This window comes from Podarcis raffonei, chromosome 7, assembly GCF_027172205.1.
Source record: "Podarcis raffonei isolate rPodRaf1 chromosome 7, rPodRaf1.pri, whole genome shotgun sequence".
NCBI lineage: Eukaryota > Metazoa > Chordata > Lepidosauria > Squamata > Lacertidae > Podarcis > Podarcis raffonei.
Window position 1 is genome coordinate 71,088,355 of NC_070608.1, and position 19,560 is coordinate 71,107,914.

The following is a 19,560-nucleotide window of genomic DNA, read 5'->3' on the forward strand; positions in this document are numbered from 1 at the left end:
CTAAAGCAGTGTTTCCCAAACTGGGCGATACTGCCCCCCCCAAGGTGTGTGTGCTGGAATGATCCAGGGGGCGGTAGTAGCCTCGGGTGCAATTGGGGAGGCATTGAATAAAAATGAGCGGGCAGAGGAAGCATAAAGAAAGAAGAAAAGAGAATTTTGAACAACTGTTTGTACAGTTGTATGCTGTGTACTGATGCTTACCGCCAGGTCAGGCACCATTGCAGGATGGCAGCAACACCTCCCCCAGATTCAGCAGTTGTGCTAGCAGCGAGGAGTTTTCCTGGGCTTTGGTGAACCATTTTTGGCTTCAGCCAGGCCCAGGAAGTGTATTGCAACTTTACTATGTTTTAGGACGTAGGTAGAAATAAAGAAACATAAAAAAACACAAATTTGTCACTGCATCTTTTTTGTTTTTTCGCTTAGAGAAGTTAAATTTCCAGGGGCACTGAGTTGTTGTTGTTGTTGTTTTGGAAAGGGGGCAGTAGGCCAAATAAGTTTGGGAACCTCTGCTCTAAAGCATGGCATAATATTGGGAAATCATTCATATATGTACGTATGTATGCATAGACAAATAGACACCAAGACATTTCAGTGCATGTTTGGCTTGTAGGATTTCCCCTGCCACTTCCCCATGCTCGCTCTCAGCGGTTCATGTCAGCTCTTTTGTCTTTTCAGATAAAGATGAAGTGGACTAGCTTGTCTTTTTGAGTCTGCCAGTATCGCCCTTCAGCTAGCATTGCATAGGGCTTACTTCCCCCCCCCCCCTCTTTCCGTCCCCTCGCAGCTCCAGCTGAGCATTCTGCTTCATCCCTGTGACTTGAACAGGGACTTGAAATCTACTTGACAGTGGCTAGTGCATGTGGAGTAGCTGTAATTGCAATGTGAGGCATTAGAAGTGGCTGGAGATTCCAGAAGGTCGCTGTTGAGCTTGCCAATCAGGGCTTTGAGTATTATACAGAGCACCAAGGGCTGCCTGCTGAAGCTAAGAGCAAGCCATTGTTTGTCTCCTCTGAGGAGGATGCAAAGTCGAACAACCTGAATTGACATATGGGTGCCACAAATAAATGCATGGGTGGAGGTGGTTTTGCACCTACTGCAGTGGAACGTGGAAGGCAGGGATTTCCAAGTGTGCAAAGACAGAGATCCTAAGCATCAGGAATGCCATTTTGACATAGGAAGGAATTTACTGATCCTCTTATTGAGCGACTCCTTATAAACTTCCAACAAACCCCATGGTTTTCTGCAACACAGTTTGAAAAGAACTGTGCTAGGGCAATAGACGGCAAGCAGCGAGAAACATTCCCTCACAGGTCTTGTGAGTTGTGCCTTATCCGTAAACCAATCTCCAGTATGAACTCCACACAACAGTGGTAAAATGCCATTGATCTGGTTCTTCTGAAGTCATTTCAGGTATTTCAGAATTAGAGCGTGAAAAGGTGGTTTTAATTTTCTCACAACATGTTCCTATGCTTCCTGGCAGCTCATCCAAACCATTAGTGCTGTGGACAAGGATGAGCCACCACGTGGACACAAATTTTTTTTTGAGCTGGTGCCAGAATACACAGTCCATCCGAACTTCTCCATCGTGGACAACAAAGGTAGGCTCTAATTATTAGCTCTAGGTGCCCTGTTTTCATCCCTGCACGTAAAGATTCCTAATGTGAGTTTCCATTTCTCTTGGTCATTTGGTTCAGATAACACAGCAGGTGTCATAACAAGAAGGAATGGATACAGCCGGAATAAAATGAGCACCTATGTCCTGCCAGTAGTAATATTTGACAATGACTACCCCATCCAAAGCAGCACTGGCACACTGACTATCCGGGTGTGCACCTGTGACAGCCGAGGGAACATGCAGTCTTGCAATGCTGAAGCTTTGCTCCTTCCAGCGGGTCTTAGCACAGGAGCACTCGTTGCCATTCTGCTCTGCATCGTGATTCTCCTGGGTAGGTGATTCAGTCCCCTTCTCTTGCTTTACATCTGAGAAATGATTAAAATGTCCAGACAAGGGGAAGAGGATATTTGCCCTAGGGGCCAACTTCTAGTCATTCCTTTTTCCAGACCTACACAAATCAAGTTAAGAGGTGCTTTAATATGGGAATAGGTTGGCTCAGTTCTGTAAGGTAAAGGACCCCTGGACAGTGAAGTCCAGTCGAATTTGACTATGGGGTTCAGCACTCATTTACGCTTTCAGGCCAAGGGAGCTAGCGTATGTCTGCAGACAGCTTTTCTGGGTCATGTGGCCAGTAGGACTAAACTGCTTCTGGTGTAACAGAACACCGTGATGAAAGCCAGAGCACACAGAAACGTTGTTTACCTTCCCGCCACAGCAGTACCTATCTATTTACTCACACTGGCATGCTTTTGAACTGCTAGGTTGACAGGAGCTGGGACAGCGAAATGGAAGCTCACCCCATCGAGAGGATTTGTACTGCTGACCTTACGATCGGCAAGCCCAAGAGGCTCGGTGGTTTAGACCACAGTGCCAGCTGCGTCCCAATGCTCAGTTGTGTAGGTCAGCTGTAACCAGCTGTTTTGATACTAGTGAGGGAACATGCAAAACAACATGTTGTACTTGCTGAGACTCGAAATGGCTGTTTTGGAAAAGTAACATAGCTTACACATCCGAAACATACATTTCACATGCTCATTCTTTAAATTGGCATTTTTGGAAAAAGAAAATGGTTCATACATGGGTTCAACAGTACCTCTGTATAACCCACCAGGTGGATGTGTGCCATCCTATGTCTCTGATCAACAGCCCCAAAGCTCATTGCAAAGAGATCAAGGGAATTCTGCCAGATTCCCATAGTTCAAACACCAACTGAGATATAAGGATACTTACATTGAATAATATTGCATACTATCTAACATGCTGAGGGGGTGAAAGTCATGATGTATGAGCATTTCTGCCAACATTGACATACCAATGAAGTGGGAATGGCCTATGTCAGGAATGATCTTAATTTCTGAGAAACGGCCATGTCTCTGCTTTGCTTGTAGTGACTGTGGACAATGCTGCCTTTTGGCCGTATGTCAGCCTGAAGAGCTGCTTCTCATCATTCATTGTGATGTCACAAAGTTAGACCACAAATCTTTGTTTGTGTGAGACTTATCAACACTAAGATCAAAAGGAAGAAAGTTTCACCTAGTTGGGGTCACAAGTTGGAAAAAAAAAAGTGCCAGAGGCATCTTAGTTTGATGTAGTTCTGTGCAGCATACAAATTAATCCAAGGTCCAATTCAGGTGGCCTTCTCCCAATTAGTGGTTAATTAACAAAGCTAGAAAAATGAAGATCCTTGCAGTGTCTGAGATCTGTAGTATCAAATTAGGAATTGACACATCAGTCTATTTCTGGTACACATCACTTTCTCATGTCTTCACCCATAAGTCTACTTCATCCAGTTTCCGAATACATGCAGAATTCAAAAGAAAAACCGTAATAAAATGTGCATATAATACATATTTAAATACATATTTTCAAACCTAATGGGCGGCACCCAATGAACTGGTTCCATTAGCACAAGGATGTATATTTGCACAATGGAACCTCCCCTCTTCTCTTCTCCCCATGCCCCCTTGTGCCCTCCTCAGATCTGCTCTGGAGGCTTGTGGGAACTCCAAAATATATTTAGCAGGTGCATGGGGAGAGAAGATGGAGGGGAAACATTTGCATGGCGAGGCCCCAGGCCCCACAGCTCCCTCAGAAATAAGCACACAGACACGAATATGTTGGGTTAATGGGATAAATTAGGCCACAACGTTATTGGTTACAGATGTGAGCAGTCTGGCTTAGGCAATTGGATGAAGCAAGACTATATCCCGAATCCTGCCCGTCTGCAGGGGTCCCGTAAGGGTCAACCACCGATAGGGGGAGCCCTACGTTATACATCAATTGAGTACCCCCAAGGTCACCGATGGGGTCGTGGCATGGCCCTAGCCCACGCCCAGGCTTTGGGCAGGAACCACACCCCCAAATCCCTTTAAAAGGATACCCTTAACATGGAGGGGCAGGCCAGAGGCAGCAACTGCCCCTCCCATGACAAGGCTTACCTAATGCCTAGCCTTACAAAGTTGTGACGATTGCTACCAGGTAGGCGAAAACCAAACGGCTGGTGCCAATTTGCCAAATGGAAAAACTCCTACCTGGCCCCAACAACCAGATGACCGACATTAGTCATAGCAAGGCCATAGCCAAGCAGCATGAGAAAAGAGGGTGGGTGGGCTGGGAGATCCGAGAGAGGAGACGAATGGAGGCTGCCCTCCCCAGCCGCACTGTGGTTTAAATGCCACGTGGCCATGCCCCCCGGCTAACCCGATTGGTCAGCCAGGGGGCGTGATGTGGCGGCTGGGAGACCTAATGATGTGGGCAGCTTCCCTCTGCCCACAGCCAGGTCACTGGGAGATCTTGGGTTGCCACTTGCAACGCAGCGCAACACCCCCCCCCTGAAAAAGGGAGCCGTTTTCTAAATAAATTTTCTTTCAAAATATGCATTTTAAAACATACATTATATTTATTTGTGGGTGAGTATAAAGTGAGATGAGCCGGTCACGACTGGACCTAATGGTCAGGGGTCCCTTTACCTTTACCTTTTTACTGCTTCAGAACATCCAGGAATGATCTCATCAGGGAAGCATGTCTGGTGCCACCACAACTTTCAGACACCAAGAAACTCTTGCTTACCCATGCTTCTCCTCCCCAGCCCTCTGCACTGTTCTGCGGCTTTTCCCAACTTCCCAGAATCAATTTAGGGGCAGGCATGGTAGGAAAGGAGAGGAAGCAAAGCCTTGCTGTGTTAGTGGGACTTGGCACTAGCACAACTGTGGCACTAACTTAGTCATGTTCATTGGTTTCAATGGATCTCCCCTTCAGTAAAAGTTCACTGACTACCACCCAATAAGTATAACATTATAGTTTGTTTTGAAGGGCAGAAAGCAAACCATCACCAAAGGAATGTAAGTGCAGCTGAAGATGAACTAAAAGCACCCTGGCATGCTGCGTCGTTTCCTGCTGTTTAATGCAGCAATTAAATTTATGATGAGCTTTTACAAGTTCATAAAAAGTCCCAAATACAAATGCAGAAGAAGCCACTTCTCTAATAAGAGGGCACCTCCTCTAAGGATCATGCTTTTAACTGTTGAAGTATGAAACTTGATGTGTTGCCCATAACAACAACAAAGAAGAGTGCTAAAGGGGGATAACTGAATAGACTGAAGAGCCAGGGAGAGTATTCTTTGTAGTGAAGGCAAAAGGGAAGTGCCAAGGTTCTCTAAAACTTGTTTGCGAAAACAGCATGAGTAGAATAGACCATGCACATTTATTAGTCGACTTGCTTCAGCAACATCCTCACTACAATATAACCTTGGTTGAGTCATTTGGTACCGATGGGCACCAAATGCATGCAGAGGGTTCTGAGAGCAGACCAGCTAGCTTTCCCTCCTAAATGCCAGCATAGGTGCCACCCCACCCCACCTGATGATGCTCATAGGTGCATAGGAAGCTGCCTGATATTGAGTCAGACCATTGGTCTGTCTAGTTCAGTACTGTCTACACTGAGGACCAGAAATTTCACATCCATGAGGCTAATTAGCCCCTTGAGGCCTCCCCACTTGGCCCACAAGGCCATTTTGACCAAGCCATGCCTACCTGACCTAAAATGGGGCTGCTCTCCCTGCTCGTTCCACTTGCCGCTGAAGGCAAATGGGCATAATGGTCACGAATCCAGGATTGGCACAGTCCATAAGAAATCGAGTTGCAGCAGACTTATCTTAAACTTGACAATAACTTATAATAAGACTAAACCTTAACACTACAGCATACAGAACAGAACACCACACCAGAACAAAGAGATAGAAAGAGAAAGTGTGAAACCCAGGCTCCTCCTGGCCTGACTATTATGGTCAGCATGACCTTGATGGAAAGGATAACAGAACCAGTTTAAACCAGCTGTACTCAGCTTCCCAGAAGGAATAACCCAAACATCAGAAACTTTCTGCCTGTGTCTTTCTCATTGAAAGAAACCTTCCAGAACACTCTTGAACTAAGTAGAATAGGAAAGAAACGTCAGACCAATACAGTCATACCTCGGGATAGCTTCGGGATAAGTATTTTCGGGTTGCGTGCTGCGGCTACCCAGAAGTAACAGAGCGCGTTACTGCTGGGTTTCACCGCTCGTGCATGCACAGATGGTCAAAATGACGTCACACGCATGCACGGAAGTGGCAAATCGCGACCCTCGCATGCACGGATGTGGGTTGTGTTCGCTTCTGGATATGAACAGGGCTCCGGAACGGATATCGTTCGCATCCAGAGGTACCACTGTACTTTCTGTACCAAGAAATGCAAACTGACAGTGCTCGCCATACCCGGTTCCATTTACACCTGACTAAACCCTTTACACATTAACCACCCCCTCACCTAACCCCGCACAGCTTGCCACAAACCCTTTTAAAGGAGGGGCAAGCACTCTGGAAAATGGTTTTCTGAATCATCTCCTTCCCCCATTAAGCCTCGCTGTATCAATGTTTAATAGAGGGAGAGAAGCACCTCACAGACCACTCTGCAAACCATTCTGTGAAGTGCCTTCCCCCTCCATTGAACCTTGATGCAGCTGCATTTAACAACGGGTGGGAGGAGCTTCACAGAGCAGTTTGCCAAAGTGCGCTCTGCTTCCATGACACCTCGCTGCGCACATGTGCAGCCAACTCTCCTCCACTAATCAGTTCCAACATGCTAGAGTTGGTGTGGCCACCAACTGGCAAACTACAGCATGATGACAGCCTTACATTTTTATGTATAGAGGGAAATAGAGGATGTTGAGTGTGATGCAGGTAAAAAAACCAAACTGGCTCAGTTCAAATAGCAATTGGAATTTTCCAAAGACCTACAATCTGCTGATTGTCAGATCATCATAAGACCCTTTCAAAGCACTGCACAAGATGGGACTTTGAAGGGGGATTCTGTAGAAGGCAAAAAGGTCAACTGTCTCCTCCCACCTCTCAAACTTAGCTCGGACTAACACATTTGTCCACCCCATTCTATACTGATGGGCAATGACTCTCCAGGATTTCAGACAAAAGTGTCCCCCAGCCCTCCCAACTCTGCTGGGGATTCAAGCTGGAATCTTCTGCATGAAAAGCAGTTGCTCTGTTACTAAGCTGCAGCACAAACAATATTAGCCTGAAGAGGGCACTGCGCATATGTAGATGTGCACCTATATGGCTCCTTCAGGGGGAAGGGGGACTTTTTTCAGTGTTATTGTCCCACGGAGGGAGTCTGTGCACACAAATTGACACCGATTGCACATCAATATCTAGTGAGACTGTCAGGACTCACTTCAGGACTTCAACAGATAAATCCTATGGTTGCATACTCATACGTCTGATTGAATTCAGTGAGCTTTACTCTTGATAAGCATTTACAATCATACCTTGGAAGTCAAACAGAATCCGTCCAACTTCTGAAATGTTAGGAAACCAAGGCGCGGCTTCCAGTTGGTTTCTGATTGCGCAGACGCGCCAGAAACAATAGTGGAAGCCAAGCCAGGTGATTGGCTTCCCCCAAAAAAAGCGTTCGAAAACCGAAACACTCACTTCTGGTTTTCGATTGTTTGGGAGCCAGAACGTTCGACTCCCAAGGCGTTCAGGAGCCGAGGTACGACTGTATATGATTGAAGTCCTAGGTCCCATTAATTTTAATGGGAGAGTCAAGCGCACACCTATTGTGATCAATGAGGCTTTTGAACTGCTTTGTCTAGGTGATGCCCTTTTAATTTGCTTTTCAGTATCCAGCTGCTTATCTAGCCTGATATTTATTTATTTGTTTATTTAAAATTCTATACCACTTTTTATTTTTAATAAATATCTCAAAGCCGTTTGTCTGTTCCTTACTTGTCTTTGTTTGCTTCCAGTTTTAGTCGTGCTGTTTGCCGCAATGAAGCGGCAGAGGAAGAAAGAGCCCTTGATCATTTCCAAGGATGATGTCCGAGACAATATTGTGACCTATAATGATGAAGGAGGTGGCGAAGAAGATACTCAAGCCTTTGACATTGGCACGCTAAGAAATCCCGAAGCCAGAGAAGAAAGCAAAATGAGGAGAGATGTGATGCCAGAAACTATCTTCCAGATAAGGAGAACTGTGCCACTGTGGGAGAACATTGATGTCCAAGATTTTATCCATCGAAGGCTAAAGGAAAATGATTTGGATCCAACGGCACCTCCTTACGATTCTTTAGCAACATATGCGTATGAAGGGAACGATTCTATAGCAAATTCGCTTAGCTCTTTGGAATCACTCACTACAGATGGTGGCAACCAAGATTACGATTATCTCAGTGACTGGGGACCTCGGTTTAAAAAGTTGGCAGATATGTATGGCGGAGATGAGAGTGACCAAGACTGACATCCCGATTCAGAGATTCCAAGCGCAGATGAAAGGTTCCATGTGGTGAGCCAGATTTGCCCCATCCTTCTCAATGACAATGGCTCTGTGTGTCCAGCCCCAATAAATATCTGCAGAGCATTCCTCAAGGTTGTAGAGAATGGGAGCAGTTCTACATAGAAGGAAGGGGCATGTGTGCTTACACTGGAGACCGGGCAACCTTGGATCATGGCCTAATAATAGCATTTTGTGACTTGGTCAGTGTTGATGGGATTAATGCCTCTGTATCTAGATAAAAGTGGCCTACATTCTCTTACTTGGAAAAATACAAAAATAGGTGTTTGTCTTAGTAAGGGTTTGCTTAACAAGTCTACGTGAATGAAACTGGTTAGATTTTATAATTGCTATTTTAAGACAAAACTATATTTCACCCTCTCTGCCTAAGATGTTGGAAAGAAGATACTCAGCACTTATGAAAAGATACCTAAAAAGGCTTTTTGTGCCTTTAATAAACAAGTTGGAAAGTATAACTTTTTTTCTAAAGGAACACTTTGCTTCACTTTTCCTACGACTGTCTGGGACAATATGTACCCATCTTATAATCTGATTACACCTTAAAAATAAGAATGAATATTACTGCCATATTTATTGAGTAAAAGAATGTCTGTGTGTCGATTCATGATATTTTTATATATGTATATTTATATTTTTGTATTTTTATTAAATAAATTAGTATTGATAAATAGACGGCTGGTTTCATTTGCCCAGCATGTGGGACGCTTGAGTCAGTGATAGGAAATGCATATTTTAGCCTTTCCCAACCCAACCTGGTGCTTTTCACACGTATTGGACTATGACTCCCACAGCCCTAGCCGGCATGACAAATGGTCAGGAATGTTGGGAGTTAATCAACCAATTCCAAAATGTCCAAAGGGCACCAAACTAGGCCAGTGTGTTGTAACCATTTGTGGGAGGCAGGTTGCTTTGATTTTCAGAGATATGAATTAGATGTAAATAGTTCCTGTTCTCAGGACACCCCGAGAATGATTGGACTGTGTTGTGGAACTCTCCACTTTGAGGTTTGTTGTCTAGCAGAGACCAATAACAGGTAGCAAAGCAAAAAGGATTTATTCTTGCACAAGAATGGTGTTCCATTTACCTGTCTGTGCAGACAATTGAGCCTATTTGCAGGTCACATTTTTAAAAATACAGTGGTACCTCGGGTTACATATGCTTCAGGTTACATACGCTTCAGGTTACAGACTCCGCTAATCCAGAAATAGTGCTTCAGGTTAAGAACAGGATAAGAACAGAAATCGTGCTCCGGCAGCGAGGCGGCAGCAGGAGACCCCATTAGCTAAAGTGGTGCATCTGGTTAAGAACAGTTTCAGGTTAAGAACAGACCTCCGGAACGAATTAAGTACTTAACCTGAGGTACCACTGTAGTTCCCCCCAGTGCTTTTTTTTCTGGGGGGACTCATTACTGGCACTTTTTTTTTTCTAGAAGAAAAGCACTGGTTTTCCCACAGGTGATACACACATCTTTGATTCCAACAGACCCCTATGTGTCACCCAATCACGTGTCACCAATCCGGCTTGCCCCACTTTTGTGCAATTTTTATAGCCAACCTTAACTATGCATTTTGGGATCTATATCTCCCTGTCATCCGCTAAGTCCTCCCTAACTTCCTTTGTTCTTCTAACTATCAGTTAACACATAGCTAAGCCACAAGCTTCATCCATTCATTACCTTGCATTTAAGAGAGTTTCCTGTTGTTGCCCGGAACAAGGTGTTCAGAGAAGCAACTGTTCGCTGCTTACAAGCAGGCCCTAGATTTAGCCTGGGGCATTTTCATCTCTATCTTAACTATTATTTCCTCTTTAGCTCATTTCTTTCTTTCCTCCTCTCTCTTTGATATTAATATTTTATTTGGTTTCAAGATTCAAAATTACATTTTGACACTCAGTAATTATAATTCTGTTCTGCAACACTAACGACTTCCCTCTCACCCATCTTCGATGTTTAGAAGTCATTTAGCTAATTTCTCTTGACCAGAGTGCCTCTATTTTCCAACACAATTCCAACCCCCCTGTGAGGACAGAAGATCAGGTGACAATATCTTATCCTGCCTTTTCACCATGTAGTTCAGGACCATACATGATTCTCCCTCTTCACTCCCCACATACTTTTATTCTCACAACCAGAACCTCTTTACGATTGAAGGCCCCAGAAACTGAGAGTTGCATCCAATGTTGCTTCTACCCAGAGTAGACACATTGATATTAATGGACTAGACTGACATCTACTCAGTGGATGTACTCTGAGTAGACTTTAGGGATACAACCCTTAATGTTCATTTGAGGCACATCTTTCCCCTCCTTTTCAGCTTGAGTGTCCCATTGGGCAATGTCGATCATAGCCTCTTCCAAGTGTGATATGTGAGACAATTGCCCATTTCCTAAAAAAAAAGGTGTCATCCCTGTGAGGCAAATTGGACTGTGAGAATGTGATTAGTCCAAGGTCAAAAACTGGGCTTCAGTGTTTGAAAGTCACATGCTCTGAGACACATTCGACGGGAGCAGTCTACATAATTGCTCTACTTAATGAAGAGGATAAAATCCTCTGGCTCCACCTTCAGAGTGGGTGGAACACTTTATGTTATCTCATATAAACAGCACACAGGCAGAATCAGAAGGCAGCAACGATCCTGCAGTAATCTTGCCATAAACATCTGGGGCACAGGTTGTCACAAGTGAAAATATTGGCCTAATAAAATACAGAAAACCCAACAGAAGCTTGGGAAAACATTACTGGTGGGCCAAAAAGAGGTGAGGGGGGGCTCAAAGTGTTAGAAATTAGATTTATTCTAGGCCTGGCATATTTGGAAACAAGTCTTTCTTGGGGGAACATTTCCAGCAGCCATTCTCATAAAAACATCTAATTTCTAGCACTTGGGAGTTTTTCCGTTTCCCCTCTTAACAAATTCTAGACTAGCCTTCCTCAGCTTAAACATGTGAGGAGGAGGAGGAGCACCATATGGACAGCGGTGGGATGCCTCCGTTGCTGCTACAGCCACAAGCAGAGGATCTCGCCACCGCTACTGCAGCCGTGAGCAGAGGATCCCGCCACTGTCCATACGGCTCTTGGGTGGTGCCAGCAGCAAACTGGTACGTACAATGCAGGAACCGCTTACGGTGACCCGGGGGCCTCCCTCTCAGCCTCCCTCCCTCCCTGGCTTGCTGTAAGCGGCTCCCGCTTTTCTGCTTTACAGCGAGCCAGGGAGTGGGGGGGGGGAGAGAAGGACGGATGGGAGTCATGGCTCCAGAGAGAATGAGCTGTGCAGCTTTGCCAGGGCCCCAGCAAAGCGGCATAGCTTCCCCCAACGGCTCGGGGTACTTGGGAGTCGTGGGGGTGGGGGCACAGAGGCATAGGAAGGGGGGGCAGACATTCAGCACCCACCGTGACTCCCAAGCCTACCCCAAGCTGTCGATGTGTGAGGAGGGGGTGACAAAAAAATTTCCGCACTGGGTACCACCTGGGCTTGCTACACCTCTGTAGGGAGTTAGGGACACGCACACTGTTTGAACCCAAGAATGCCAGGTGAACATGTTCCGTTCCCCATCCTTTGTGCATTGATAGGAAGGTCTCAGGTGGGCTGAACATGCTTAGAAGCTGTCTCATGATCAGAAACCTTGATAACTTGCTTGGGAGCCCCTTTTAGACCTTTGCACTAAACATGCAAAAGTCAGGGATAGAGTTGATGGCATGTATTGGGAGGTTGGGGTCAGGAGTATGGATGCCAGAAAATTCCAACAGAAACAGAAATGGTTGGTCTTTACTTATTTGTCCTTCATCCATAACAAAAATCAATTCGGTGACTACAATTGATGCCTGTCGATGTTGTTGCTCAAAGTCTGCAAAAGATGCATACATGACTATGCTTCTCCCACCCATTTTCACTCTGTTTCCTTTCCTTTGAAACACATAGGTTGTCATAAAGTAATGACAACGTAATTTACAAACCTAAGTTATGGAAGTTATGTAATTTATCCACAGTGGACAGAAAGACAAGTAACATAGTTTTTGGCAGAAGAACTGCAGCAGAATGGAAACAGTGCTGTGGGTGATGAATACAAGGCAGAACAAAAAAATAATAATTGATGTCTTCTGATATCCCTAGTCAGGACACAACCTTTCATCCCTGTCTGTTCTGGCTCAATGCCGGACTAGGACTAATATCCACGATATAAGCTGAGACACAGTTTATAAGTTGTGTGTATGGAGGAGATGGGGAAGTCCAGTGGATGATGAAAAAAAAAAAAAAAGACTTCGAAAAATGAATTTTTTCTTGTTTAATTTCTTTTTCTTTCTGTAAAACCGCTTTTGTTGTGTTATTGATGATGGATTTAGATTCTGGAAAAAAGCAATAAAAAAAATTTATAAAAAAAAAAAAAAAAAAAATATAAGTTGTGTGTATGAAACACTCCTTTCTCCCATATGTAAGCCTTCAGCATGGCTTGTGATAATGCTGATGTTCAGACAAGTGTAATTTTTCTTCTCCTCCGCCTCCATATATACTACCCAGATCTCTTCATTCCTTTTCTCTGGAAGATCTGGAACCACACCCTGGAGAAAAATCAGCTGGAAATTGGAAAGCATGAGGTGACTTTATAGCAAATTAGACTATTTGTCCACATAATCCTTCAGGTTGTTGTTTAGCAGGTGAAGCTGACTCCTGGCCCATGAAAGGAATGCTATGGGAAAATGTTCAAAATGGAATGTCTCTTTTTGTGGAGTCGAGTTGAGGAGAAATGGCATGATTTTTGTATGCCTGGCCATTGGGAAAAAGTTGGCCACGCTACCCATAATTGAAATAAATACAGCTAATGGAAGCCATTGTCTTTTCTGTACTGGGCTGTATGTCAAACTTCCCACCCCCCTCATTTCCATTCTGAAGCAATAAGCAAATGTCAGCAATCCAAGAACGTCTGCAGCAATCCAATCTAATACACTTTTAAAGACTATTAAGCAATTAAAGATTTGTCACTAATGGCTTTTAAAACGAAGGGGAAGCAAAACAGGGAAACAAAAGAAGCTTGATACTCTAAAAATAGGTTACATGGTGTATTCCTTCAAATAAAACATCTTGTTAACTTGCACAGAAACATTTTGCTTTCATGCTTTCAATGATTTGGTGCTAATGAGGGATGCATTTCCTTAAAAAAAGAGAGAGATGATAATGTATATATTAAAATATGCACTGGGTTTATGAGATTATTAACCGTTCACTAACTTAGCAAGAATAGGATTTCACACATAATGGAATTAGTGATGCTATCCTCTTCATTCGGTATATTTGCTTGGTGGTGGCAAATGGATTAAAGCTGACCAACTACAGGTTTTTTTTATTATTATTATTTTTACATTGATATCTGACTTTTCTTCCAAGGAGCTCAAGGTGGTGTTGATGGTGCTTCTCCTCACTGCATCCTTACAACACTGTGTGGTGAGTTAGGCTATGAGAATGACTGACTCACAACCACCCAGTGACCTTCATGGCTAAGGCTGGATTTGAACTCTGGTCTCCCAACTCCATTCATTCAGTCGAACTTAGCTCCAGTAGCGGTGGTTCTTGATCCATCTCTGACCACACAGAATGACTAAAGCAGCATTTTCAAATTGCTGATAACATCTGGACCACACTTCTAACCAAATTAAAATAATCATCCTCACTCTCTCTCCTTTGGTTTGTTTTGGAACACCCCTAGGCAGGATCCCACGGGGTGAGGGCATGTTTGGGTACATCTCTGCTTAAGGCAGCAGTTCCCAGGTTCACCTCAGGCTTACACAAGAGTAAGCCAGCTGCTCCCATTGGGTCAAAGATGGGCTGCTGGCGGCAAAGGGTGCCACCACTGCTCTCTGGAGGCTTAGCTGGGTTCAGGGGATTGCTCCAAGCTGAAGCCTCTTTCTCCCCATCCACTCTGAAGTGAGGTCTTCCCTCTGCCAGCTGATCCTTCACTGGCATGTGTAAGAATCCCTCCATTTGGCACAGAGGTCGCATAGATGCTTATGCCACCTTGTTTGTTCACAGGCGCTTTGGATTTATTTATTTATTTATTTGACTTGCTGATTACAGGTAAGATCAATTTAGTGGGCAGGAATGGGGAATGTCTAGATCAGCGGTTCTCAACCTGTGGGTCCCCAGATGTCGTTGGACTACAACTCCCATCTTCCCTGAGCTCTGGCCTTGCTAGCTAGGGATGATGGGCATTGTAGTCCAACAACATCTGGGGACCTACAGGTTGAGAACCGCTGGTCTAGATGCTGTTGGATAACTACTGCCATCACCTGTCAGGCTGCCGGAAAAGCCCCTCCGTCTGTTGTCTGTAAGCAGAACCAGGCACAGAGCTTGCAGCAATCAACTTTATTGCTCAGTAATCAGCACATGGCACATCAGATGAGCATTGCAGAAGCTAAAGTTCCCTCCTCTCTCCTCCTCACTCATATACCTCCCTCATTTTTTCATCATGACTGAGCTTTTCCTAACTGTTCTAGCCTTTTCTCAACCCTTCTTTCCTGTGCTGAGAGTGGGGGAGGAGAAGGAGCTGAATCGGGACTGTATTGGAGAGCAGGAGACACAGCCCCTTCTCCTTCTCTGTCAGCATCTGTGGCTACCTCAAGCTTTTCCCCTTCACTTTCACTCTCTGGTGATAATTCCTCCCTGTCCCACAAGTCTGAACCTGGTTCAAAGTCCCCTTCCCCCCTCAGGTGCCTCCTGGACTGCTGGCGGCCTCCACTCTTCCTCATCCAGCCAGTCCCTGATATCACCCCCTCACCATTGGCCATGCTGCCTGGGATGGATTGCACTTGGAGTTCAACAACTTCTGGAGCAACAAGGTTATCTATCCCTAACCTTGGAGGAAAGACCATAGCTCAGAAGCAGAGAACATGTTTTGTATGCAAAAGACCTCAGCTTCATTCCCTGGCATCTTCATGTGAGGCTTGGAAAGAATTCGTTCAATGAGTGACCTGAGCTGGTATAAGGAAATCTCCTGTGTTTTATTATATGGAATCTAGCCTCGTCGGTTATTAAAATGCACAACACTGTTCCAAGCATGTTTCTCCTTGTCCCCATCTCTTAATTGGGATCATCGGGTAGTGGCAGAGGCTTGGGGTGCAGGATGTTTCACCAAATCCATTAGGTTGCTTTCCCCTCCCTCTTCTGTTTGATGTTGACATGAAAAAAAGAAAATCACTATTCCTGCCTTTGTAACTTCAAGACCTGGCTGTAATTCATTCTGAGTAGTACTACCTTTGAAGACAGTTCAGAGGCTGCAGCTGCTATAGAATGCAATGGCTCACCCGGAATATTTGTGATGGGATAAAGACCCTATAGCTCTGGGCTCCTTTTGGAGGAAGAATGCAATATTATAGATCGATTGATTGATTGATCGATAGCAATAGTGTACCTAAATGCAAAGGACAGGGCTGCTATGCTTTAAATAACATGTTGATGTAAATATATGCTGCACTCCCTAGCTGTGATTTCTGTGATTGCTGAAGGGTCTTTGGGTCCCTTTCAACTCTACACTTGCATGATTATATTATTCCCCCTTTTAAAAAAAGGCATTAGCTGGTATAAAACCTGAGTGTGGACTTCATTCAGCGATGACCTATATTCAGGTCAATACAATAACTGCATAGAATACACACACACACACGTCTTTTGCACAGCTATGAAAAGCATATGTGTGTTTTCTTTCCTGTATTATCTGCTCATCCAAGCATCCAATAATTCTTGGGTCTTATTTAAATATAAACACTATGAATGCTTCTGTAGTGATCAAATGGAACTGCTAGTTGTCCAATCAGTTCAATGGGTGTCAGGGCTCTATAGGGGACAGGCATCAAGGAATCATGCACATTCAAGTTGGGTAGGAGAACAAATCCCCACAGCAGCAATAAAGGACGAGAAGAGCCAGAGGGAAGCACCAAAATCCAAGGTAAGGGAGTAAGGGCTAAACTGCCCCAAAGCCAAAATGACGGGGAAACAGATATTCGAACTTCTGGTAACCTGAGTTGCTCAGATTAAGAAGAACCACCTGAAACACTAGAGCTTCATAGGGTCCGTTTGACAGGGATCAGCTCATGAAACTCAGCTGCTAGGCAACTAGGTGGCATAGGGAGGAGCCAGACACTGCACAGCATCAGCCTTCTTTATGGTCCAGCTCTCACTTCCATACATCACTACTGGGAAAACCATAGCTTTTATTATATGGACCTTTGTTGGCAAGGTGATGTCTCTGCTTTTTAAGATGCTGTCTAGGTTTGTCAAGACTAGCACGAGATAAAACAAACACACCAACACCTCACACTGAGTTATGTATAGTATGCACCTTTGAGGTCCTCTGAACGGCAAGCTTCCATAGGTTCCCTTTCCAGTTGAGTTTCAGGAGAAATGGCCCCTCTTTGGGCCACTTCACACACTATGCAGGAGCAAATATGGGTTAGGCAAGGTGCAAATTGCTGGGATTCACAGAATGCTGTGTGAGATAGTAAGTCTGCAGGCTTGAGTTTGCTAGCTGATGCAACTGGCTGATGCAATCAGCCTGCAATACTTTCTATGGAAGTGCTAGGTCAGAAAGACTCAGCAGTAATTTGCTGTCAGTTTATTGGCTGTCATCGGTTTAAAGAGGAAACCTGTCCAGCAGTAAGTGGGTGGTGTAGAAGAGTGTGGTCAGAGAGATAGAGATAGAAAGGTCTTCCTATTTGCCTTAAGGTGCAGCCAGGTACTCTGTTTGACTGTATGAACTGGTCGTGTACTATAGCCTGTAGATTATTGTATATATAGCTCACAATAAATATACTGCACTGCACTGAAGAACCTGGAACTCTGAGCATTTCTGCTAAAGCGCGGCAGAGAATCCGCGACACAAATATGGGTTTGGCTAGCAGCATGCACTCAACAGCACCGCTGTGACCAGGAGGATGACCCTGTCTCTACCCACCCACACCCTGAGCCACTATTGTGTGTGTGTGTATTCTATGCAGCCACTATTGTTTTCTGAAGGTATCAAATACACCTGTACAGTGGTACCTCGGGTTCCAAACTTAATTCATTCTGGAAGTCCATTCTTAACCCAAAGTGTTCTTAACCTGAGATGCACATTTCTTACATAGGCCTCCTGTGGCTCCAGAAGCGGATTATATTCATATTCCGGGGCAAAGTTTGCAACCCGGAGACCTACTTCTGGGTTTGCAGAGTTCGTAACCCAAGGCGTTCATAACCTGAAGTGTTCATAACCCGAGGTACCACTGTATCGCATTATTTTTTTAAGTGTACAATTAGAATATCTTAGGCATGTACCCCTAAAAAGTAGATGTCTGGCATCAGTGGACATACAGGTTGGGCACTGGTCAAGTCCTCTAACAGCTCAGAAGGGCCCCTCACTGGCTTGACTGAACTGTGCCAACTTATCTTGCCCTTTGTCAGGCCCCTTAGCAACCATTTTAAGATTCAGAAGTTAGTGGTACAGCTTTTGAACAGGAGCAGGCTCCCATCCACAGTTTCCATACCCATTGTTTTAATTTATCCACAATGCAATGCCCCAGCCCATAGACACTGAGTCCAGAAGTGCATCAGAAGAAGGAATTTGTATCAGTATTTGTTTCTTATTAGTTCGTATCAATGCTTTTCTGCTGTATTTTGTAGCATTTGTTGCTGTTTTAGTTTGCTGTATTAGAGATTTATATATATATATATATATATATATATATATATATATATATATATTAAGTAGTATAAAGGTAAAGGGATCCCTGACCGTTGGGTCCAGTCGTGACCGACTCTGGTTGCGGCGCTCATCTCACTTTATTGGCCGAGGGAGCCGGCGTATAGCTTCCAGGTCATGTGGCCAGCATGACTAAGCCGCTTCTGGCGAACCAGAGCAGCGCACGGAAACGCCGTTTACCTTCCCGCCGGAGCGGTACCTATTTATCTACTTGCACTTTGACGTGCTTTCAAATTGCTAGGTTGGCAGGAGCTGGGACCGAGCAACGGGAGCTCACCCCGTCACGGGGATTCAAACCGCCAACCTTCTGATTGGCAAGTCCTAGGCTCTGTGGTTTAACCCACAGCGCCACCCGCGTCCCATTAAGTAGTATAGAAATGTCCTAAATAATATAAATACATTTCTTGATGTTTTAAGCATGTTTTGAGTAGCATATTTTTTTATAAAAAGTATTGTTGAACGACTGGTGATGTCTTTTGGATAAGCCATGATGCTTCATGGCTGGGTGGGGATTAGAATTTGGGTATCCCCCATCCTAGTTCAGCACCCTAACCACACACTGGAACACAGGAAGCTGCCTTATATCGAATCAGACCATTGGTCCATCTGTTTGTGTGTTGTCAACCCTGATTGGCAACAGCTCTCCAGGATTTCAAGCAGGGATTCTTAATTCCCAGCTCTGCCCAGGATTGAATCTGGGGCCTTCTGCAAACATGCAGAAGGTGAGCTCCACCACTGAGCCAGGGCCCTTCTCCTTCCTGCCTCTCTGAATGTGCTTTTTCACATTTAGCATGCTGCTTTTCCAAGCAAGAGGGAGCTCCAGTCCCATACAGAGAAAGCAGCAGTGTGCTTTCCACAGCAAGATACCGCTGCCTGCTGCCCTGTGTTGCCAGTCTATTTCGTGTCACTGATGTACAGCCAGCTCCGCAAGGCTTTACAGCCAATCGCAATATTGGAGGCAGAATTTCACCTACCGTATTTCACTTCCAAGTGCACTGATTCATTGCCAGAGCCTCCAGTGCCAGCGGAGAGCATTAGCTGTGATTTTGTCATAATACTCTGCCATGTAATTTGCTGGAAGAAACAATGACCCCATGCTGACACAGTCCTTTTTCACAGCTTGTGTATCCCAGCTTCGGAGGGAGCTTTCAGATTAGCTGTAAATATTAGCTCAGGCCTGGAAACCTGTTGGTCTGAAATTCTTTCCCTCTCTCCTTCCCCCTCTCATTGCAATAGTACACATATTTGAGTTTGGCCGTGAAAACTCTCAGTCTTGTAGAGAATCCTATACATTCTGTGCAAATTTTGAGGGTTTTTAAAACAGACTGCCACTCTCCATGAGGTGATATCATTCAATAGAAAGTGGCAGAATTCTCTTTAACTGGTTC

General features: G+C 44.7%; 1 protein-coding gene and 1 long non-coding RNA gene across 2 annotated transcripts in view; one reads left to right on the forward strand and one right to left on the reverse strand.

Annotated features, from left to right (window-relative positions):
* CDH9 (cadherin 9) overlaps positions 1-9,070 on the forward strand; it is a 133,127-nt gene extending 124,057 nt beyond the window's left edge. The window contains exons 10-12 of the mRNA XM_053397098.1: positions 1,481-1,598; positions 1,695-1,946; positions 7,911-9,070. Of these exons, the coding sequence (XP_053253073.1) occupies positions 1,481-1,598; positions 1,695-1,946; positions 7,911-8,401 (861 nt within the window). The 3' untranslated portion in view covers positions 8,402-9,070. The remainder of the gene's footprint in view (positions 1-1,480; positions 1,599-1,694; positions 1,947-7,910) is intronic.
* On the reverse strand, positions 1,758-3,108 carry LOC128417883 (uncharacterized). Its single transcript, XR_008331588.1, has 2 exons — positions 2,928-3,108; positions 1,758-1,980 (listed from the first exon to the last, which is right to left on the reverse strand). It is a non-coding gene; the product is annotated as an uncharacterized LOC128417883 (long non-coding RNA).
* Positions 9,071-19,560: the final 10,490 nt, after the last annotated feature.